Consider the following 19,636-nt stretch of genomic DNA (forward strand, 5'->3'; position numbering starts at 1 on the left):
GGGGCCGCCGTGTCTCTGGGCGTGCGGGCTTGTGCTGGGCACCTCCGCGCGGATCCTGCTGCGGCCGCCGCCGGCCATCGGCGCTCCCTATTTCTGCCGCAGGCCCAGGCCAAAAGTCCCCCCAAAACATTGAGGAGTCCTGAAAAGCCCAGGGAGGGAGCTTGCCACCCCCAAAGGGGTACAGTGCTTTTTTTCCTGCTTGCTACCTGCTCCTCAAGATCCCTAGCAGGGCTCTTTTGGTTACAAGAGCAGCTCTCGGGATCTTTCTACTCAGTAGTTCACCCCTGTAGAGCTGACTACAGCTTCCAACAACCACCGGGGCTTGCTTTCAATTTCAGATTGTTTAGGATGGTCCCGGATGAAATTTGTCTTAAAAGCAGCCTCAGTGAACTTTGGGAGTTGTAGTCAATTCTGTTCATAGCACTTTTCTCTCTGGGAGGAGACTCTGTTGGGGGCAGGACTGTCTGGTTCTTCAGTTTTGGTTTTGTTGACTTTCTCCCCCCCCCAACAACCACCGGGGCTTGCTTTCAATTTCAGATTGTTTAGGATGGTCCCGGATGAAATTTGTCTTAAAAGCAGCCTCAGTGAACTTTGGGAGTTGTAGTCAATTCTGTTCATAGCACTTTTCTCTCTGGGAGGAGACTCTGTTGGGGGCAGGACTGTCTGGTTCTTCAGTTTTGGTTTTGTTGACTTTCTCCCCCCGCCACAGGAGGGAGGCTGAGGCAGAGTAAGGCAGGGTAAAACTATATTCTCATGTTTGCTAAGACTGTGTTTCCTCAGTTTCTCATTATGGTTTAATTTCGAGCAAGGCTTTAATAGTGATTGAGCAAAAGTATTTCTTAAGGAAACCTATGCTATTGGCTCCTGGATTCTGCAGAAAGAAATGATGAATTGTACAGCTTTTCTCTTTAGACTTTGTTTCTATGGGGCTTGCTTTCCTCCCTCCTACAGAAAATTCACTTACACCATGTTCATCTGTATGCAACTGCCCCAGCACCTCAGTCCAAGGATGTTTTTGGCTGGGACAATTGACAGCTGATGCAGTTTTCTAGCAGGGCTGGCTCCTGCTTTGCGTCAGACCCAGGGCCCTGGAGAACTGCTGATTATTCGTAATTGTGGGAATGCAAACTTCCCTCTGGCCATCTGCCTCTGGGACTTAGCCTTTTGTGGGGGATATGCCCCAATAGCCCAGTTAGCAGGACTTGTCCATACTTGCCTCTTTTCCTGGTAGTGTCAGTTAATGCTAGTGATGCTTTTTGTAATGCGAGCACCTGCTCTCCAAAGACCAGGCAGAGACGTGGTACCTCATGCCATGCTGCCTGCCAGCACCTGTCCCACAGTGGTAACTGTTGGCTTCTATCTGTGATTTCTTTTGCACTGCTGACCCAGAGGTGACGCCTTCTTTATCTCATAGCAATTCCCCCAGGCATCAGTTTTGCCAGACCTTTTGTCCTTGCAATCAACGGATGCTTATGTTGCTGGAAAGCGGGACTCACCATAAGGTGAGATTATTTGAACAGTATTGGCCCTTTTAAAAGAATCCCCTTGGCCTGACGCGGGAACCGTGCTTTTACAGATTTGATCATTGCTATTTAAACAGAGGAAGGCGTTTAATATTTAAACTAATTGTGAGCACCTTCTGCTGGAAGTGCCTACTACAGCAAACCAAGCCTTCTGGTGTGATTAATGAAATCCATTGTGGCATTAATTTTCATCTCTAATGCTTCTTTTGGTGTATGAAACAAAAAGCTTATACTGAGATGGTTTTAATCCCCCATACAAAGCCTGAAACAGAACCCATAGCTGCGGCTGTTAAAATAGGGAGGGGGGGAAAAAAAGCTATTGCCTGGATGGAGGAAAAAAAAGCACATAAATCAGTGTTACATATTGTAGATATGCCACCAACTCAGTCAGGCATCTATACAAGCTTAATGCTCGCTTGGGGTCTATTAACTGCAAAACGTAAGTGTTACCTGGAGTAACCTTGGATTAAAGCTTTGTTCACAGCATGACCTGTTATTAATTTCCACTTAAAAAAATTCCATTGTCCTGGGAATCTAATTATTGGTTTGACTTTTTAGAAATATACTAGGTTACTGTTTTTTAAAACTCCTTTGTAGGTTATTTCTTTATCTTGTATCTTATCTTGTATGTGTTATCCCAATCAAATAACCATGAAAAACTGTTAAGAATACAACAGTACAGTTTCTTTACAGTTACATGGTGGCATTAACCATTAGGGTCCTCAAGTGTATTTCAGCTGAGAGCTGGAACAGTTGCTGTCCATAGGTGGACATCGGAGAACCTTGGCCTAGAAAAAAGAAGAATTAGTTAAGCAAAACAAGTCAAACACAAGGATTTTTTTTTTTTTTTGATTGCGCTGCTCAAGCCTGATGCGAGACTTCACTACTTGGGCACTAAGAACTGCAAACAGTGGGTAGTTCTTGTGGAGATATAGATCAAGCATTTCAGGAGCTGACGCTCAGAAGGTTCCCGTATGTACAGTGCAAATTATCTTTCAGCATGGAAATCACCACAGGGATGACCCCTTCTGAAAATACAAAAAGGCCAGCCTGATCCAGGCACACAGAGAACTGAGAGCAAGTGGCTGATGCAAGTGATGTCATCACATAACAGAAAAATGTCACCTTGTCCAGGACTTATGAAGGCCTTCTCTGTGGTATTAGGAGATGAGGGTGAAAATAAAACATTGGTACAAGAGAGTGGTGTAAGATTGCCTATAAGAGGAGCAATCATTCTTTTCTTGCTCAGCTGAAAAACTGACAGGGCTGTAAAAGAAAAGCCAGTAGCAAAACATTCTATCCTGTATGGGGAAAAAGGACAGCGCCGACTTCATTGCTGAGTAATTTCCCCTTCTTTGCTTTTCCCCATCCCACAATTACCCAATTCAGTAGATGAGCCACAGGGATGGTTGGAGAACTTCACCCAAGGAGCCATTCAGGGAAATCTGTCAGTGTAATTCACTCTGCTAAACAGGTTCCTAAAGGAGCAAGATACTGAAACAGTCAATCCAGCTTAAGCTATGGATATGGCAATGTGTATTGTCCTCCCCAGAGGGTCAAGGAGAGGTGAAGTTGCACAGGCTCTTCAAGCCCAGTGTCAAGTATATCATTAAAACCAATGCTTTGAATTCAGTATTCTGCCTTCCAGGGATTTCACTGGTTGGTCTCTTCACAAAGGAAGTGTGGCAGAGGGTCTGGACCTTTGGTGGTTACACCAACAAGTACAGCAGTATGTAGGACTGTATGAGTTAAGCAGGACAAAACATTTTTCACACATCAGAAAAGCCACAAATCCAATAAATGTCTAAGTGCTTCAATCAATACTTTCACCTCAGCTGTGAGGGCAGCAATCAGATAACAAGCACTGCAAAGGATCATCCTTTTTTATTCAGAGTAAAGGGGGGGAAAAGATGTGTTGCGGGAAAGCCACAGCCAGACCTGTAAAAGTAGATTATTGTCCTGTGCTTTTAAAGCTGACTGTGGTGAGAGAGGAATTCCCATCAGCATCCTTAATCTTTCTGTCAGTGGGCTGACAGTCTTCCAGGGGAGGCAGCACAAGCTATCAGGTTTCTTTTGCCATGCATGTGCACGCACTCTCTCATCTTTTTGAATGATTAATTGCTTTAGTTTTCTCTTTGCTTTACTGCACTTTATATCTGATAAATGTTTTGGTTAATCTGGTTGTTTGTGTACCTCCATGCTGAGATGTTTCAGTGTACCACAGCCTCCTGCTGCAAGATGAGCGGCAGGAAGAGGTGCAGGCAGCCTAAGAGAGTTTCCTCAGATGAATAATTAAAGGACATATATGTCTTGCTTTCGAAGCAGGCCAGACCTGCAAAGCCAGAGATAAGACTCAGGTGTGGCCTTTTTGTCTCTTTGCTTCTGTAATGTCCAAAGCTATCCAGTATGTGTGTGCCCAGGTTTTCCCTGGTGCTGGGTAGAGGAAATACAAGATGGGGAAGTGTATTTGCAGAGGTTGGTAAGGGAGAAGAGAACAGAAATTTCTGGTTCAACAGAAGGGAGCGTTAGCCAAGAAACATGGAGTAAAATAAAAGACCGTACTAATTCTTCCCAAGGCTCAAGATCCCCACAGAGTTCCCAGCAAGTTTGTTGTTTTCCAGGGTTATCAATATTATGTTAATTAGAGCAGAAAAAGCACTTATCCACCAAGGTGACTCATAACATTGAAGACAGGGGAAAAGTCCCTTGACTACTAAGGGTTTACAGCATGGCCTGGGTGACTCAGGACTGCCTAAGGACAGAGCTGACACCATACTGTGCTCACCCTACTGCCTGCATGTAAGGAACAAGGGATGCAAAGGGAAAAGAATAGGGTAATAGTTTTGACTTGTTTTATGGTACGTATGAGTAACGTGCTGAGACGTCTATGTGTTAGAGACATAAATAGTTTGTCCTACAGTTTTTAGTCACTTTGAGGTGTGAAGTTTGGAAGCGTGCCATAATGGTCTCTCCAGTTGACAGTGCTGGGAACAAGCAGAACTACTCTAGAGCTAGTGGAGTTGCATGGCCAATATTTCAGGCCAGCCTGATTTGTTAGGGGTACTGCACTGCCAATTTGACTTTGTTTCACACCTGGCCCTGACCAGCCGTATGACATACATGCTACTCCTTCTTGACTTGCCGTGCTCCAGGTAGACTCCAGACACAGACAGGGTCCAGGCTGGCTCCTTCTTACTAGGACAATCCTCCAACACTTATCCCAGGAGGGCTCCCATCCTCACATGATCTTACACCAGCTGCAGGGATTGCCACTGCATAACTTCAGCATCATGTTAGAGGCATATGCTACTCAGCGTGGCTGCAGCACTGTTTCTCATTGCTTCGAGCTTTCTCAGCTGGAGAAGTGGCAAAGAAACAAAAAGTGCCCTGGGGAACATGGTGAGCACAATGGGGCCCAGAGCAGGCCTGGGACACAGCTGTGCACGGTGGGCACCACAGGCCCACTTGAAAGGTGTTAGGCCTGAGTACTTGCACACAAACCTGGCCCTGGGCTTGCTGCTCCTGCAGTCCACAGAAGGAATAAGGATGTGATGACTCTATGGGTAGATGTAGATCTACATCTAGACTAGGGCTGGTTTGGTTTTTTTTCCTAATGAAGTAGGTGTTCTCAGCAGTGGGTGTGAGTTACTCCCTCTTGAATCTTACAACTTGACAATGTTTGACAAGTCTTTGTGGAACAAACACTCCTATTAAAAAAGAAAAAGTAGCCTGTGACTTTGCTCATGTGAAGACACAAACTGAGTGAGATGTTCTTGCTTGTGTTTCTTTACAGGAAACCATTAGGTCCTAAAATTACGTGTCATAGTCTTGGCCATGGAGCTCTGCAACCATTAAATGATTACACGTAACTTTTTGGTTTGTTGTGAGGAAAAATATTTTTCACTACCATCTTGCTCTGCCTTTTATGTACATGCTACAATTGATAGTGATTCATGTTGGGAACAATGGTCTTTGATCTAGCATTATTGGATTGTAATTCGCCATGTTGACATCAAGCAATCTTGGTTTTAATGCAGCCTCCTTCACTGACTGTTGTGGTCAATTATTTCTTGATAATGGCAACTCTGCCAGGTATTTTTGCTTCATTGAGCAATTATGTTGTTATGGAAACTGGTATTCTATAAATTATCTGATGAGAGGCCTGATTCAATTCTTGGGAACAAGAAGTTTGAAAGCAAAAAGTGCAGGATAACAGTCTTTTAATTAGTTATGTATTTTTTTTTGTGTAATTACTAATACTCAGGGCCTATTAACTATGTGGTGCAAATACCAGCACCTTCACCTCCATGCAGGATCTGGCCAGTTGTTGTCCCTTAATAGAGACTATGTGACCAGTAGACATGCACAATTGAAGATGAGCTTGTTCCTGCCTATGTTTAGGTGACCCCCCTGCCAACCTTGCTGGATTTGGACAACCTTTCTGTGTTCCATCTGCAGGGTTCATGAGCCTTGCCCTGGCTGTGCCATGGCCAATGCTGCATGTGGCTGCGTCAGGAAGGATGTGTCCTTTTGTCGTTGATACGAAGATTTATGGGGGACTGGACACTGCAAGAGATCGATAATCTGATACAAGAACCTCTTGCTCCTGTTCAATCATTTAAGCATTTCGGAGAGGCTGTGTGTGCAAAAGTTTTCTTCCCATCTACTGCTAGTTTCTTGCCTTAAGATAAAGGAATGGGCAGCCTTGAGGGGTTTTTAGTTTGGGGTATTTTCTCCAAACAAAATTTACTCTTTCAACTGGTGTAAAGGGAACTCCTTATTTACTAATCCCAACCACTGGAAAAAAAAATCAGAGCCTGAACTGTCACAACATTAGGAGCTAGACAATCCTGCCTGGATGGAGGCATCCTGGATATGTGCAGTATAGAAGCTTTCAGAAAGAGTTTTTGCAGCACCCATTACCTATGAGAGGAGCAGCCTTTCATCCCCAGAGCTGTTTCTTCAGTGCTTTACGATAAACATGTAGGTGGAAAAGCATCGAACAGAAGTAATTAAGTTGCCTCTGGTTAACGGAAGGCATTCTACACAGTTGAGGGACCCTGCATTAGCATGAGTTAGTCAGTGCTGTTCTCCAGAATCCTTCTCCCTTTTCATGCTTTCAAACTGTGGTTTCTTTACTTCCGTTTCTTTTGAACAGTTCAGTTACTAAAAAGAATGTTGCTACCTTATACATATTCATCTTAAGCCCGAAGTTAAATGCCTGATCTTTTTGGCATCTGGATGCAGAGGCCAGGCAGGGTGAGATGTCCATCATTGTGTGCTCTGGTAACAGGCTCGTACTTGGAAACATTCTTGATTTTCACCTTGCTCATGTTCAAGCTTGGAAAGCCAGATATTGCTTCTTAATATTGACTAAATACTAAATTGTTCCATAGTATTTACTAATTAGCTTGTGAGAAACTGAGTCCTCTGAGTTGAAACAGGTGTTCAGAAAGAAATCAACAGTGAAAAAGGAAAGAAAGAAGTAACGATACTTCTTAAGATTTAAATCTGAGAAGTCAAACTGGCTTCTATTCAAAATGCCCATTCTTCCTGAAATAGCTTTCAAAAAATAAAGTAGTGTCTGTGAGTACATGACAGGGGCCGCACAGTGACATCAGCTGCCCTGGGCCTCAGGAAAAGTAGCTCCACAGGGTGGTCTGGAGCAGGAACCTCTCCTCCTTTTGGTTCTGGAAGGCACCTGGAAATCTCTTTCCTCTGGCAGCCTGTCCATGGGGAACACTGCAAGTACTAGGAAAAGAGCTGTCAGATGATAATTTGTTTCTCTGAGTAGTGGGGTTTAATTTGGGGGTTGTAATCAACCTTGCTATAAAAATACCCAGGTCTTAATTTCTCCAGAAAAATGAAAATCCTTTGTCTTCTCATTCTAGTTGTTAATTTCTAAATCCCCTTCAGTTTGTCAGCACCTTTCTGCTTCACAGAATGGAGAGTTGCCAGACTGGTGTATCATCTCTCTGGGGCCTGCTGCCCACATAACAGGTAGCATATTCAAATTCAAAATAGCAGACTTTGTAAGAGTGCAGGTCAGCTTCAGCTGGCAGTAAGAGAGATTTGTTTTCTTTACAAATGTGGTTCCATATTGCTGTATGAGAACAATTCACAATGAAATAAATCTTGTTATGAGTAATTTCCATTTTAAGCTCATATTTATGTATAAGAGTTTTCAGGAGAAAAAGAATTGCTAAATAATAGCTAAGACATACTGTTGAGTTATGGGTATTAGTTTCTGTTATTTAATTACCTGCGGACTGCACTATCCTGCTGGAAAGGCAACTGCAGAACTTCCTATACTACAATTCAGCTCTCTTTCATCTGGCAAATGTCTGTCTTTAGGATTAAACAGTAAATTATTTTCCATCATTTACACTGCTCAAAAAAATAATGCATCTTTTCTCCCCATTTGGGGACTTGTATCACTAACAGAAGCATGACTTTGAAAGCTTTTTTGTCTGCTTTACTGCTAGCAGAACTCCTTGTCTGCACAGCACTATGCAAAGATCCCTGAATATTACACATGCAATGTCATCTGCTTTTGGAGAGGCAGCAAGACAAGACTTTTCCAAAAACTACACACATCTCTTCCTGTACTGTCTGCTTTCCAAAGAGTCCAAAGCTCTTCACAGAAACTATAATGAGGCAAGTCTTGGGGTAATGCTGTTCTGTAGTCGCTCTTCCCCTTCCACAGAAGGACGAAGAGAAGCCAAGGCAGTAACTAGCCAAGAGTCCCCAATGCCAGGTCATGCACAAATCTCATGCTGAAGTTATGACTTACAGTCTTAACCCTTAGTTCACAATTTCTCTTCAAGAGCCAAGTTGCAAGAGGAAAACAAAAGAGCTTCTGTTAGTATCTTACTGTAATGACTACACTACTTTGGTTTTTGACACAGACTCCCAAGGATCAAGGAAGGAGACACTAATACATCTGTGACTTCAGCTGTATTAAATGGTCGTGGTATTAAAAGACCTTAATAGAACATGAGAGAGAGAAGGTTGCAGCTCCAAAGAGCCTGAGATCAAAATAAGACACGTGGAAAACATGAAAGCGATTAGTCTTAAATACCACAAAGGAGAAGGGGAGAGAATGAATCCATATTACAATAATTTTACTGCTCAGTTTTTAAATTGTGAGATAAATTGTGCTTGTAACTTAAAAAAGAAAAAGTATTTCTTTATTTAAATGTGTTAGGACAGAAAAATCAAAGTGTTTAACTGCTGCAAGGCACTCTCATCATATCACAATGCCTTTTGAAGCAGTAATTCAATGATTGATCAGAGGAGATCTAATTAACTAACTACATTATATGAAAACAACAACCATGGAGAAAGTTGTGATACTCTGGGTATCACATTCATCAGAATCTTTGCTCTGCTGCATGGGTGTGGGTGTTCTGTGGAAAAGCCAAACCTTCATTCAATATATGACCTAAAAATAAACCTTAAGATGAAAAGTTTCCTTTGTCTTTCTGTCTTGCCTTTCCCATATTATTGCTTTGCATACTTCTAGACATTTTAGCAAGTGCATAGACCATATTTGTCACTAAGATATTTAGCATTCAGTTAACTGCTTAAATCTAATTTCACCCACACAGGAGCTATATGAGGGTGAAATTCAGATACGAACATCACCTTAATAAAGTAGCTTCCATTCTTGTTTCCCACTTTTAAATTTTGCTTTCTAGCATTCCATGCCTGCAGAGGCTAAGCAAGCTCAGTCTTACCGGAAATTACATTTATGAACATTTAGTGCAGCTTTGGTCTGAATTCACAGTCAACTTCTCCCATGGGATATGTGAAAGCAGCATGACCTGCAACGTGACAAATGAGAGATGTGACAAACATGAAGCCAAATATTCTTCACTGGGATTGATGAATACTTTGATGTGCTGTTGTAAAAGAATATAGAGATCATGTGCATATTTTGCTTGCTTGACGGCCTTTCATCTTAGATGCAGAGACTATGATAAAACTCTACAGCAATTCAGGCTCATCCAGCAGAGCTCGGTTTGGCTGATTGGCCTTTTATACCTGTTGTGCTTTGGACTGTGATTCTCCTCTCTCTTGGACATTAGGCTGTTTTATAAAGCTTCCAGACCTTTGCCTGACAAGACCTTTTGAAATCAGCCTTGTTGGGCAGGATAAAAGCTGTCTTGTGTGCATTATTTCAGTGCTGTGGGCTAGCTTGTATTATCTCCCACATATTTGGGTATCTGATTTCTTTCAGAAACACTTTACTATTAAAAGAACATCTTAGTTTAAATGAATATATTTTTTGCCTATTTTAATCATCCTCTTTTAAGTTAGTGTCAGATGTAGCCTTATGTGAAGAATTTAATTAATTTTTATATTTTCCCTCACTGTTTTGATTCAAGGACATTGCATAAATAGATAAATGTTGCTTCCCTAGATTTACATTTAAGTGAGGAAATTTCAGCAAAGGCCAAAAGGGAGGGAAACAACTACCTCCTAAAGCATTATTGAATATTGTCCTAATAGAGACTATATGGCTTGCCCATGCCATGCAGTCTGGCCTAGAGCTAGTAATCCTTGCTGCTCCTTGGGCCAGTTTTGTGCTATTCAGTGTCAGTGACAGGCAAGATACACGCTGTGTCAGTTTTACTCCATTTTTTTAACTCCAAAAGAGTAACCTAAATACAAATAACTTGATAATTTATGGGTTTGCCCTTCAAGTGTTTTTGTTTAGTGTTTCAGAAGTTACTCTGCGGGAAAAAGAAGATGCTTCAGCATAAAGTGATACATCTGCAGAGCTCATGAAATATTGTGTTACTCTTCGGAGCACACCAACATCTCTCTCCTATGCAGAAGCCTCCCTAGGAACTTGCTGTGGGCATGAAAGGTAAGAGTGGGCTACTGTGATTTTTATTGCATCTGCACATGTGTCACCCTTGGTTGGTTCCCTTTTTGTCCTGATGACTTACGCTACACCTTATTGAGCTAGTAACTAACCTGAAGTGCTGTAGCCATCAGAAATTGGAAAATCATTCAGCAGCACAGTTGGTAGTTAGCCTAAGAGCCTACCCCAGCTGACGGGGGAAAAGGCTTGTGGGTGAAGGAGGTTATTTATGGGAATAATTTGCTCAACTGATATAGAGTTAGTTCTTACAGTTGGAAAGAGAATCTGTAATAAAGGAATCTACATCTTTGGAAAAGTGCCTTGCTCTGAGCTTCAAATAACGCTTTGTTTAAAAAGCTGGAGTTTTCTTTGTATTTATAGAAAATTAAACCAGGGGTTCCTCTGTGCTAGCATATGCTCAGGAAATGATCTTCCAGCCTTTTGTATCTGGTATTTTAGCATGCTTCTATTTAACTTTGTCTGGCTTTCTGCTACCATTAATTATATCTATTAGTCATTAGTCTGTTAAACTCTTTGTATATCTTATTTCTTTGGAGGATAAGAGTAATTTGAAATTGGAGAATGATGGCTACGCAAGTGATTGTGTTAATAAAACAGAAACATTATGTTGCTCTTTATTTACAATTATTGTAAATGGAAAATGCATCTATTGTTTGTGTTTCTCTGAAATTACATATCACTCTTTCAGACACCTGAAGACCCATTATCACCTCCGTAATTTTTGTGTTGCTTTGTCTATGAGAGAAAATGTCCTTTATTGTCCTATCTCAGAAATAGCTTCTCATCAGTTGGGAGCCAATTTAGAATTCTTTTAATTCAGCAGATCATTAGAATATATATGGCACTTCCAGGGAAGATCAAACCATGTGGAAACAATAAAGACTGGCAGTTATGTCTGATCAACAGTAATAGTCCGGCATCTAGGGAGAAAATGATGAGGTTTTTTTCTTCTGGAGCCTATCAACTTTTAACAAAACTGGTTTTTGTATTGTTAGCCTGTTACAGAAATACCAATAGTTGGGTTTCTTTTTCTTGGGGTGGGGTGGGGTAGGGTTGGGAGGGTAGGGTGAAAAGACAGACAGCTGCAAGGATACTTGCAGCAGATTCTGATTCTTTATTTTGTTTGACCTGATTTAACAAGCTTCCTCTGTTGAAATATCATAGTCTATGTTGGGAATTATGTCAGGAAGCACAATATGTGCAGTGTGGGTGAGTGAGCTTGCATAAACTGTCAATGAAGATCAATTATAGGAATTATTGAATTACACATTAGATAAGAAGCAGATGACTTCTTTTTGCATGCAAGTGCGGTGTTAACTATTTTTGTCTACATTAAAATATAGCCATCCAGGCAGTGGAAATCTGTCACTAAGCGTCACAAGCTGCCCAGGCTTATTGATTATTTTTTTCTTTACGACTGAAGTCCTGCAGTCTCATGGTTTTTGGCATGGAGCGCTGTGCAGATGAAGCAAAAGATCATCAATCTACTATCAACGTACAACTTGCATTCAGCTTGGGCAGAAATGGCCCCTTACAAAAGACTTGGTAGGGATGAAAAGAAAAATGTTATTTAGCAGTTGCTATTTTGTGATGTGTTGGTACTCCCAATTCATGCTGTGGGAGTTGTGTGTCCTCCTGGTCATACCACAGCTGGGCAGTTGACATCACGGTGGTGAGACAGGCTTGTTCCTGAACCTTCATCATTTATAAATGCCTTGTATCAGCCTGTTTATTGGATCTTTATGAATGTCTAGATGGCATTTTTGCCCCAAGAGGCTACGTATAAGGTGGGGATACTGGCTCTAGAATAGCCACCCCTTAGCAGACTCCACACAGCTGTTGAACACCACTGCCAGCATTGCCTGTCTGTGCCTCTGGCTCAGTTTGGTGCTGAAGGATCCTAGCTTGGCAAAACAGAAAACCAGTAGGATTTAAAGAGCCTCCTCCGCTGCTTCTACTGCTGTCTTCTGGAGGACTTTAAGTGGTAGCTGGTGTTCTGCTTTAGAAAGGTTAATAACAATTACTTAGCATAGATTTTTTTGGTTTTTTGTCATTTCGAGGTTGGCTATTAGGCTTTTTCTGATAATTGTTTTTTAGCTGTTCTTATCCACCGGCACAATTCATAAATGCTGCATCTGATCCATTTCAAGACTTCAGAGAATCAATGCAAAAGAATCATTGCTCTAAGTAAAACTGGATAGCTGAGTGATGAGAAGAGCAGAAAGTAGAAAATATTCTACCTTAGTACTTAGACAATTCATTCGATTACAGAGGAATTTGAAACAGTAGCATAAACCCACCTTTTATTAAAAACTGATTTTTAAAACTAAGTCCATCTGCAGTACTTTAAAAACAAAGGAAAAAAGAAAAGTAGGCAAAAAACTTGAGCCGGAACCCCCCCCCCCTCTTTTTTTTTTCCAGGAAATGTTTATTCCACAGAAGCTCTTTTGCATGGAGTTTCTTCTTTCAAGTCTTGAATTTTAGTATCCAGCCTTTGGCTAAAAATGGCTAAATGCAATTCCTTGGCAGACCACGAACATTGTATCATTGCAACAACCTTCCACTGTGCTTTTTTTTTTCTGTTTGAGGAAGAATATAGCATTTTCGTAGCCTTTTCCTTCCAGGTAGCAAAGGAAATTTAAAAGTGTAAGAAAACAATGTGAGCCAGGCCAATAGCATGTCAGGAATGGTGATCAGCACTCCAAAAAGAGAGATTTGACCATGCAGGGACCTTCCAAGCAGCCAAAAATTCTCATTCAATCCCTATATGAACATTAAGTTACTTCACTGTTTGTCAGTGTTCTCTCTTAATCACTTATTCATCACAATTCTTAACATGGAGAAGCTGTTTAAAAATCAGAATCCCACAATAGTCACTGTAAAGTATTTCTTGGCCTCTAAGCAAACAGTATAGAACTAATTCTAGAAGAATTAAATAAAGTAACATGTAGGCTGTCATTGCTGAGTTCTTCAAGACAGGAATGAACACACCCACTCAGAGCAAGAACATCTTAAGTCTGTAAAGTACCAAAATCGTGATTCCAAATTAAAAAATAGACAGGCAATCATATCTAAATTTCTTTTAGTCTTACCTGGAAGAATCCTTCTACATTCAAGCTGTCATTGCCTCATCTGATGCTTTTATTTATACTCTGAACAAAGTGCTATTATCGTTTTTTTTCCCCCTATTAATTCTTGCCACCATGCTTACAAGGCTGCAGTGTACAGATTATTGTTTTCTGGAACTTTTTGAATAAATCTTCAAAAGAAAAAAGACAGAATTTCTTTCAAGTTCAGTTATATGAAGAAGTGAAGTCTACCTCTGTATCTTAATTCACCAGAGTTAGTAAAAAGGGTTTTTTTTAAAAGAGCTTTTAACAGAGATATTTTGTTTAATCTATTTTAATACTTAATTTTGATGCTTCAATCTTGACTAAACTGTAGGTAAGAGCAAGTGGGTTTATCTTGCTTTAGGTAACAAATCTTGGAACTCTGTAGTATGTTGTATCTACATCTGTCAGCCAACACAGCTGCAGGAAAGCACCTTACACTTCCCAATGACTTCTACAGCAGAGATGACTGGAGCAGTTGCCTCTGTGTGGATTTGATATGAGCAGGCTCTTCGCAACTGAATTGTAGGTTGCAATTGGCATTGAACTGACATATTTTTTAAAAAACCAAACTAATAAACATCCCTGTTTCAAAAAGGGGGATGTTTTCTGGTCCAGTGGAAAACTGATTTTAGTGATGCTTCCCTCCCCAGAAGGCTGCCTGCCATTTTGTTATATAGCATAGTTTTGACATCAATCTAACCTTATGTATTCCAGAAAAGTCCAACAATAGCTAGACCTGTTCTCCCCAAAATCACAATGGTGTAGCGACATATGAGTATCTTTCAACGCCATCTAGCTAACTCCTAAATTAATTCACATTCTTACACCTTTCCGGAAGTCAGCCAAAGAGATTTATGGGCATGCATGGCTCTGCTACTCATCAATATTGGATAGGGAGATGTCTGTCTGGCACATCGCTGTTTCTGGCTGATCTCAGGGACAGAGATCAACTAAGAGCCTACTACTTACATAAATACAGAAATCTTTCCCTTGATGACGCCCAGATTTCCAGTTTCCAAATATAGTGCATGGACTGGATTGAGTCAGAAAATCTTTCACCACAAATCAGGATACACACAGTGTTCTGCAGCCCACGGGAGGGTGGGGAATGCCAGGTTTCTAAATGGAATTCTAACACATGGCAATGTAGTGCTGATGACCACAAGCAAGCAAATTATTTTGTTGATTTAAAGCAAGGAAAAAGTCCTCCTGTGAACATCTAGAATTCATTTGTATTAGGACCAGTGTAAGATTAAATTCTATTAACAAGTTTTAATTGTGCTCTCAAAACAATTTGGTGTCTTTGCTATAAAGGCATCTTAGTTTGTATCTTCTGGAATGTAGGTAAAATATAATTTGATATGGCCATCTTTTACATGATTACCATATCTAAATTCCAGAGTAATTGCATATTTTGTTATATGCAATTTCCAGATGATAACTGCACCTGCCCCATTCTAGGTTTTTATCTTTTAAAACAGAGTTCAACATTGCCTTCCTTTCCAAGTCAATGAAAACATGCAAGTGGTTCTTTAGCTACATTTAAAACAAAACGTTTATTATAGTTGCTCAGATACTTTGTCAGTTTTGCTTTAATTAAGCCCTGTCACTTGTTGCTCTGCAACATATAATTCCCATTAAGTTATGACAAATTTAGTTTTCAGCTGCTCCAGGAGATGTTAATGTGAACACATCAATATTCATGTGTCTTGACAGATCGTGAGGTTTAATAAATTGCTTTCTATAAAACAATTTTTGTGGAATCAGGGGTGTTCCTGTGGTAGTACAAAGGAAGCCTGTGGTTGAGATAAGTAAAAGATCATTTGCTTTCACTGCATCTAAAAATTATTTCTCCAGTAAGTAACGAAGTATTTGTGTTAGGATGAATATAAAAAAAAAGACAAAATGTGGAAGACAATTAGGATTTAAAAAAAAAAGCTTCACTTTCATGTGGTTAAATACTCAGTTCACATATAAAAAGGATTGTTAATTGATCTCGTTCAGCTACCATTCCATTTTGGTCACACCAGAAATTTAGCATGATTATGGTGTGGCTTAAAGAGAAATTCAACACAAGGATGTATGTTAGGAGAGTTTGGTAAGAAAACATGAGTAGTCACTGAATAGTGTGTGCTGGAACGAGGAATCCTTAGAAATGGGATTAGGTCTGAAGAGCATGACAGGTGTCTGCTTTTTTATAAATAAAAAGACAGATGATAGCTATGTATCTAATAGGAAAGCTACCATGTATATTTAAAACACTATTTTAATGCATTTTACTTCTGTAAATACAAAGAAAATAAAAACAATGTATAACACACACACACCCCTCCCCGCGAGCATTAGCACTTGCATAACACTATTACTAGCACATTGCTGATACAAACAAAAAAGGCCTTTATTTCAGTCAAAATAACCTTGAAGATTATTGTCAGATGTAGTTCTATACCTAACTTCTAATGGAAGTCTATGGGAGAAACACCTAACAGCCATTTTGGTCTTTTAAAGTTTCATTTCCTTTCTGCTTATCCTAGAAGAATGATTGCAGAGTGCTCTTTCTCCAAAAATTCTAAGGAGGAAATTAAAAATACTGCAGAAGGAAAGACAATATAATTGTTTTCCTGGTGATTATTTCTCTTTGCCTTCATATCTTCTCTGAAAAGGAATTTACCTCTTCCATAACTGTTATTCCTGAAGATGTACAAATATTTATATCCCCTGTAGTGTGTAAGACTATTGCATCTAAGTTGGATATTTTGTGATAGTTTGGGAAAACAAAGCCTAGGATCTAAGGATTATTTAGGTCCCATTAAACAATGGTGAGAGGGTTTATGATAGTATTCAAGTCAGCCAAGTTTAACCCTTTATTTTGGTGCAGAAAGTGATGATCAGGGTTAGGGCTAGGAAAAAAAAGGAAGGGCTTGGTTTATTACAGGATCTTTTAAATATTGGCGAGTTAGAGCAAGGAATAGAGCTGAGAAGGGATAATGCATTTTCTGTTTTCATATGCATATAGATTAGCTATGGTAGAGGCCAGCCATAACATTCAACAAAAGAATCACTGCAGAACATGATTTGTTTCTGGGGTCCACATATTTGGGAAGCCTAGGTTGTAAACCATTACCAGTCTGCATGAAATAATAATAGCATTAAAACTTGGAAACAACAGAGCTGAATAGAGTTCCAAGGTAGGACAAAAATTACAATTTTTTTTGGTCATGCTTAGCTCTTAGAATTGTGATAGCACAAGACTTTTTAAATTACCTTCTAGCCATATGTGAATCTCAGGAAGTTAGCTTCCTGGGAGCAGTCACAAGTGTCTTGCTGCTCCAAAGAGGAAGATATTTAAGAGTGATGCTGCTGTAAATACAGAAGTTCACAGCCAGATGGTGTTAGGGGGGATTTGGCATCCCTCTGCCCATTAAAATATGGCGATGTTACTTTGGATGAGAAACTGAGTGCTAGGTTCTTGGCAAAAGTCGGCATACCTACATGCCTGATCTTTTACTTAGTGTCTTAGACCCCGAGCAACCCTGGAGGATGTTACAGTGACAAGGAGTCTTTGGAGCACGGTCACCTTGGCGCACTATACAAGAGCATGGGGGAGGAGAATTTTGGCCAAGGAAATAAAGGGAAAAACCTACCCTTATAATAAAAAAAGCCAAACAGATGGTAACCAATTCAATGCATGGTGAGATGTCAAAACATGTTGAGCACCATATTGGGTCCTGTTTAGGGAAAATTATAGAGCTATTTATTCTGTTACTCTTTTGAATGACCTATTAATTTAATAGTAGGGAATAAGCCCTGGTTTGGTACAACTGCAGGTCTGCTGATGATCCTTCAAGTTAAGTGAGGTTATCCACAGGAGTAGCTGCAAAGACAAGAAATGATACATATAATTTGACCGTTATAAAAACAAAGTAGTGTACTATGATTGCTCTTCATAAAAATATCAAAAATATGAAGGAATCATCACTTTGACTCTGAAGGCTTCAGATCACCAATTTAAAGAAAAGCAAAATACATGTTCTTCTGAAAAGGTATTTATTTTTACCTGAGACATCAGAAATGGGTACTGAGGTTTTATCACTGAAACTGCACAGCTTTTTCTCTCTCTCCTCTACTCCTTCCATCTGCCACTTCAGCTTCTTTTCTTAATGTTTGATAACAGTTCTGGTGCAGCTGTATTTTTTTTGCTATGATTTCATTTTGCTAGTAGACATTCTTGTTTGTGTGAGTCTCTTACAGAGCAACAAAGAAGAAAAAAACAGTAAGTGATCATCTCCCACATGGCTGCTTCTAGCAAAATATGTGCTTGAAGGGAACTCATCTAACTTTGAGCCTTCACCTAAACTTTGAGGAAAACTGAATCTGTCCCAAAGAATGCTCTTAAGAGCCAGCTTCCTTGCTTGCAAGCACTCAACAGTATACAAACAAGGAAATCCTTATTTGGGAAAAATTAATTTATAAACATGAAAATCATAGCAACTCAATTCATACTCTAGTTGAACCTGCTGGGCAGTTGAGAGGAGACTTCTTAGCCAGGTAGGGCTGTGCAATGCACCTTGCTGGTCAAACCAATTCAGGATATTGTGTGGGAGGCCCAGAAGTAGTGTTTGTGTTGTAAAAGTGTAGCCTAATGTGGATGAGATGCAGCATTTAATGACCCATCTCCTCATCCAGTTTGTGGATCAGCTGTTCTACACCATCCTGCAGAAAAGATGGAATCAGCCTCACCTCGTTATTTGAACACAATGAGGAAATGGGCTGTCAGAAAGACAACCCAGCTCTTTTGCTTCCCCCACTTTCTAAATCTGAGCTAATGTACGCCATGGTAGTTTCTCAAGTGGCATTAGAAACAGTGTGGCGATTTAACAGCTAAAAAGAGGGGTCTAATGGCATTTGTGCAGGAGGAGGGGAAAGGCAGAGAAGCCTAAAGTTCTCTTAGTTTGGATGGCAGACAATGAGACTTGTCCAAAATCTAGAACGGAGTATCCTTAAGACATGATAGGGTTCCAGTTATCAAGGCACGATGTGGTATTTTACTAAAATGCCCTAGCATGAAAATTGACCAGTTTACAAAAAGGAAGCTCTTTATTGCAGTTCTTTTTAAGAGCTGCTCCCTCCTGTGCAATGCAGCTGCAGATGAGACATAGACAATGACAGTGTCCTGAACAGAATCCAAAAAGCAAATTGGCAGTGCAGGTCGTGGACAATAAATTAGGTTTTAAAAACTCTTTCAGGTTTAGTAACTTGAAATGAACCCAGATATCTTAACTTTGAGATATGAAAATACACCAAAAATATGTCAGTGTTCCAGGGGTGGACTGGAAGAAAGCACATCTGTAAAATGATTTGTTATAAAGTCATAATATAATAAATCCATCAGTGCATTACTTTTCAGCTAGATGCCAAGCCAGTATTAGTGTAACTAAAATGATTGCTGGGTAGCAAAACACGTTTTATGTCACTGCACAGCAACATAATTATTTTTAAGGAACCCCATCACCTAGACTTCTGTTGCCAGCTTAAATCCTGCCAAGACCCTGTGTAACAATGAACGGTACTTTGAAATAGCATCCTGTGTTTTGCATAACTGTGATGTTTGCAGATAGCATCGATGCTTCGTGCTGATGTTCTCCACTGACATCACTGTACCGAGCCATGGTTGAACAAGGTCATGCTGCATTCCACTTAGCGCTCCGATGGATGGCATGTCGGCTCTTCGGAGGGGATGCCGAGCTGGAGCGTTTTCACCAGTGCTCCACCTGAAAGCCAGTTACCTTATATACAAAAAAAATGGCCATGCATGTTGTGTACACACACACACAGGGGGACACAGAGGTCAAATAAGCATTTTAGAGAGGAAATGTAAAGCTTCTGGAAATATTTTGATTTCCCCTCTGGCTGTCCTACCTGGCAGTTAGCTGCTGCCAACCATGACGTCTAGCCTACGGTTGAATCAGCTCCAGTCAGGACTATTCGGAATGAGTCATTTTTGCCTTTCAAGATTTGGCAAATAAAACAAACAAACAAAAAGTGGTAAAACACAGGACAAGCGGCGTACGCTTTACGGGAACAAAACCCTGAGAGCGGAGCGGGTG

The 19,636-nt window shown here is 40.3% G+C and overlaps 2 protein-coding genes across 2 annotated transcripts in view; one reads left to right on the forward strand and one right to left on the reverse strand.

The window, feature by feature from the left end:
• The window catches only part of BICDL1 (BICD family like cargo adaptor 1), a 49,196-nt gene extending 49,118 nt beyond the window's left edge, over nt 1–78 (reverse strand). Inside the window, exon 1 of the mRNA XM_009642886.1 lies at nt 43–78. Within this exon, the coding sequence (XP_009641181.1) occupies nt 43–78 (36 nt within the window). The remainder of the gene's footprint in view (nt 1–42) is intronic.
• A 10,251-nt stretch (nt 79–10,329) lies between these two features.
• CIT (citron rho-interacting serine/threonine kinase) overlaps nt 10,330–19,636 on the forward strand; it is an 81,286-nt gene continuing 71,979 nt past the window's right edge. Inside the window, exon 1 of the mRNA XM_035898399.1 lies at nt 10,330–10,398. The gene's annotated coding sequence lies outside the window, so the exon portion shown is untranslated. The remainder of the gene's footprint in view (nt 10,399–19,636) is intronic.

Source organism: Egretta garzetta, unplaced genomic scaffold (assembly GCF_000687185.1).
Source record: "Egretta garzetta isolate BGI_Z169 unplaced genomic scaffold, ASM68718v1 scaffold7, whole genome shotgun sequence".
Taxonomy (NCBI): Eukaryota; Metazoa; Chordata; class Aves; order Pelecaniformes; family Ardeidae; genus Egretta; species Egretta garzetta.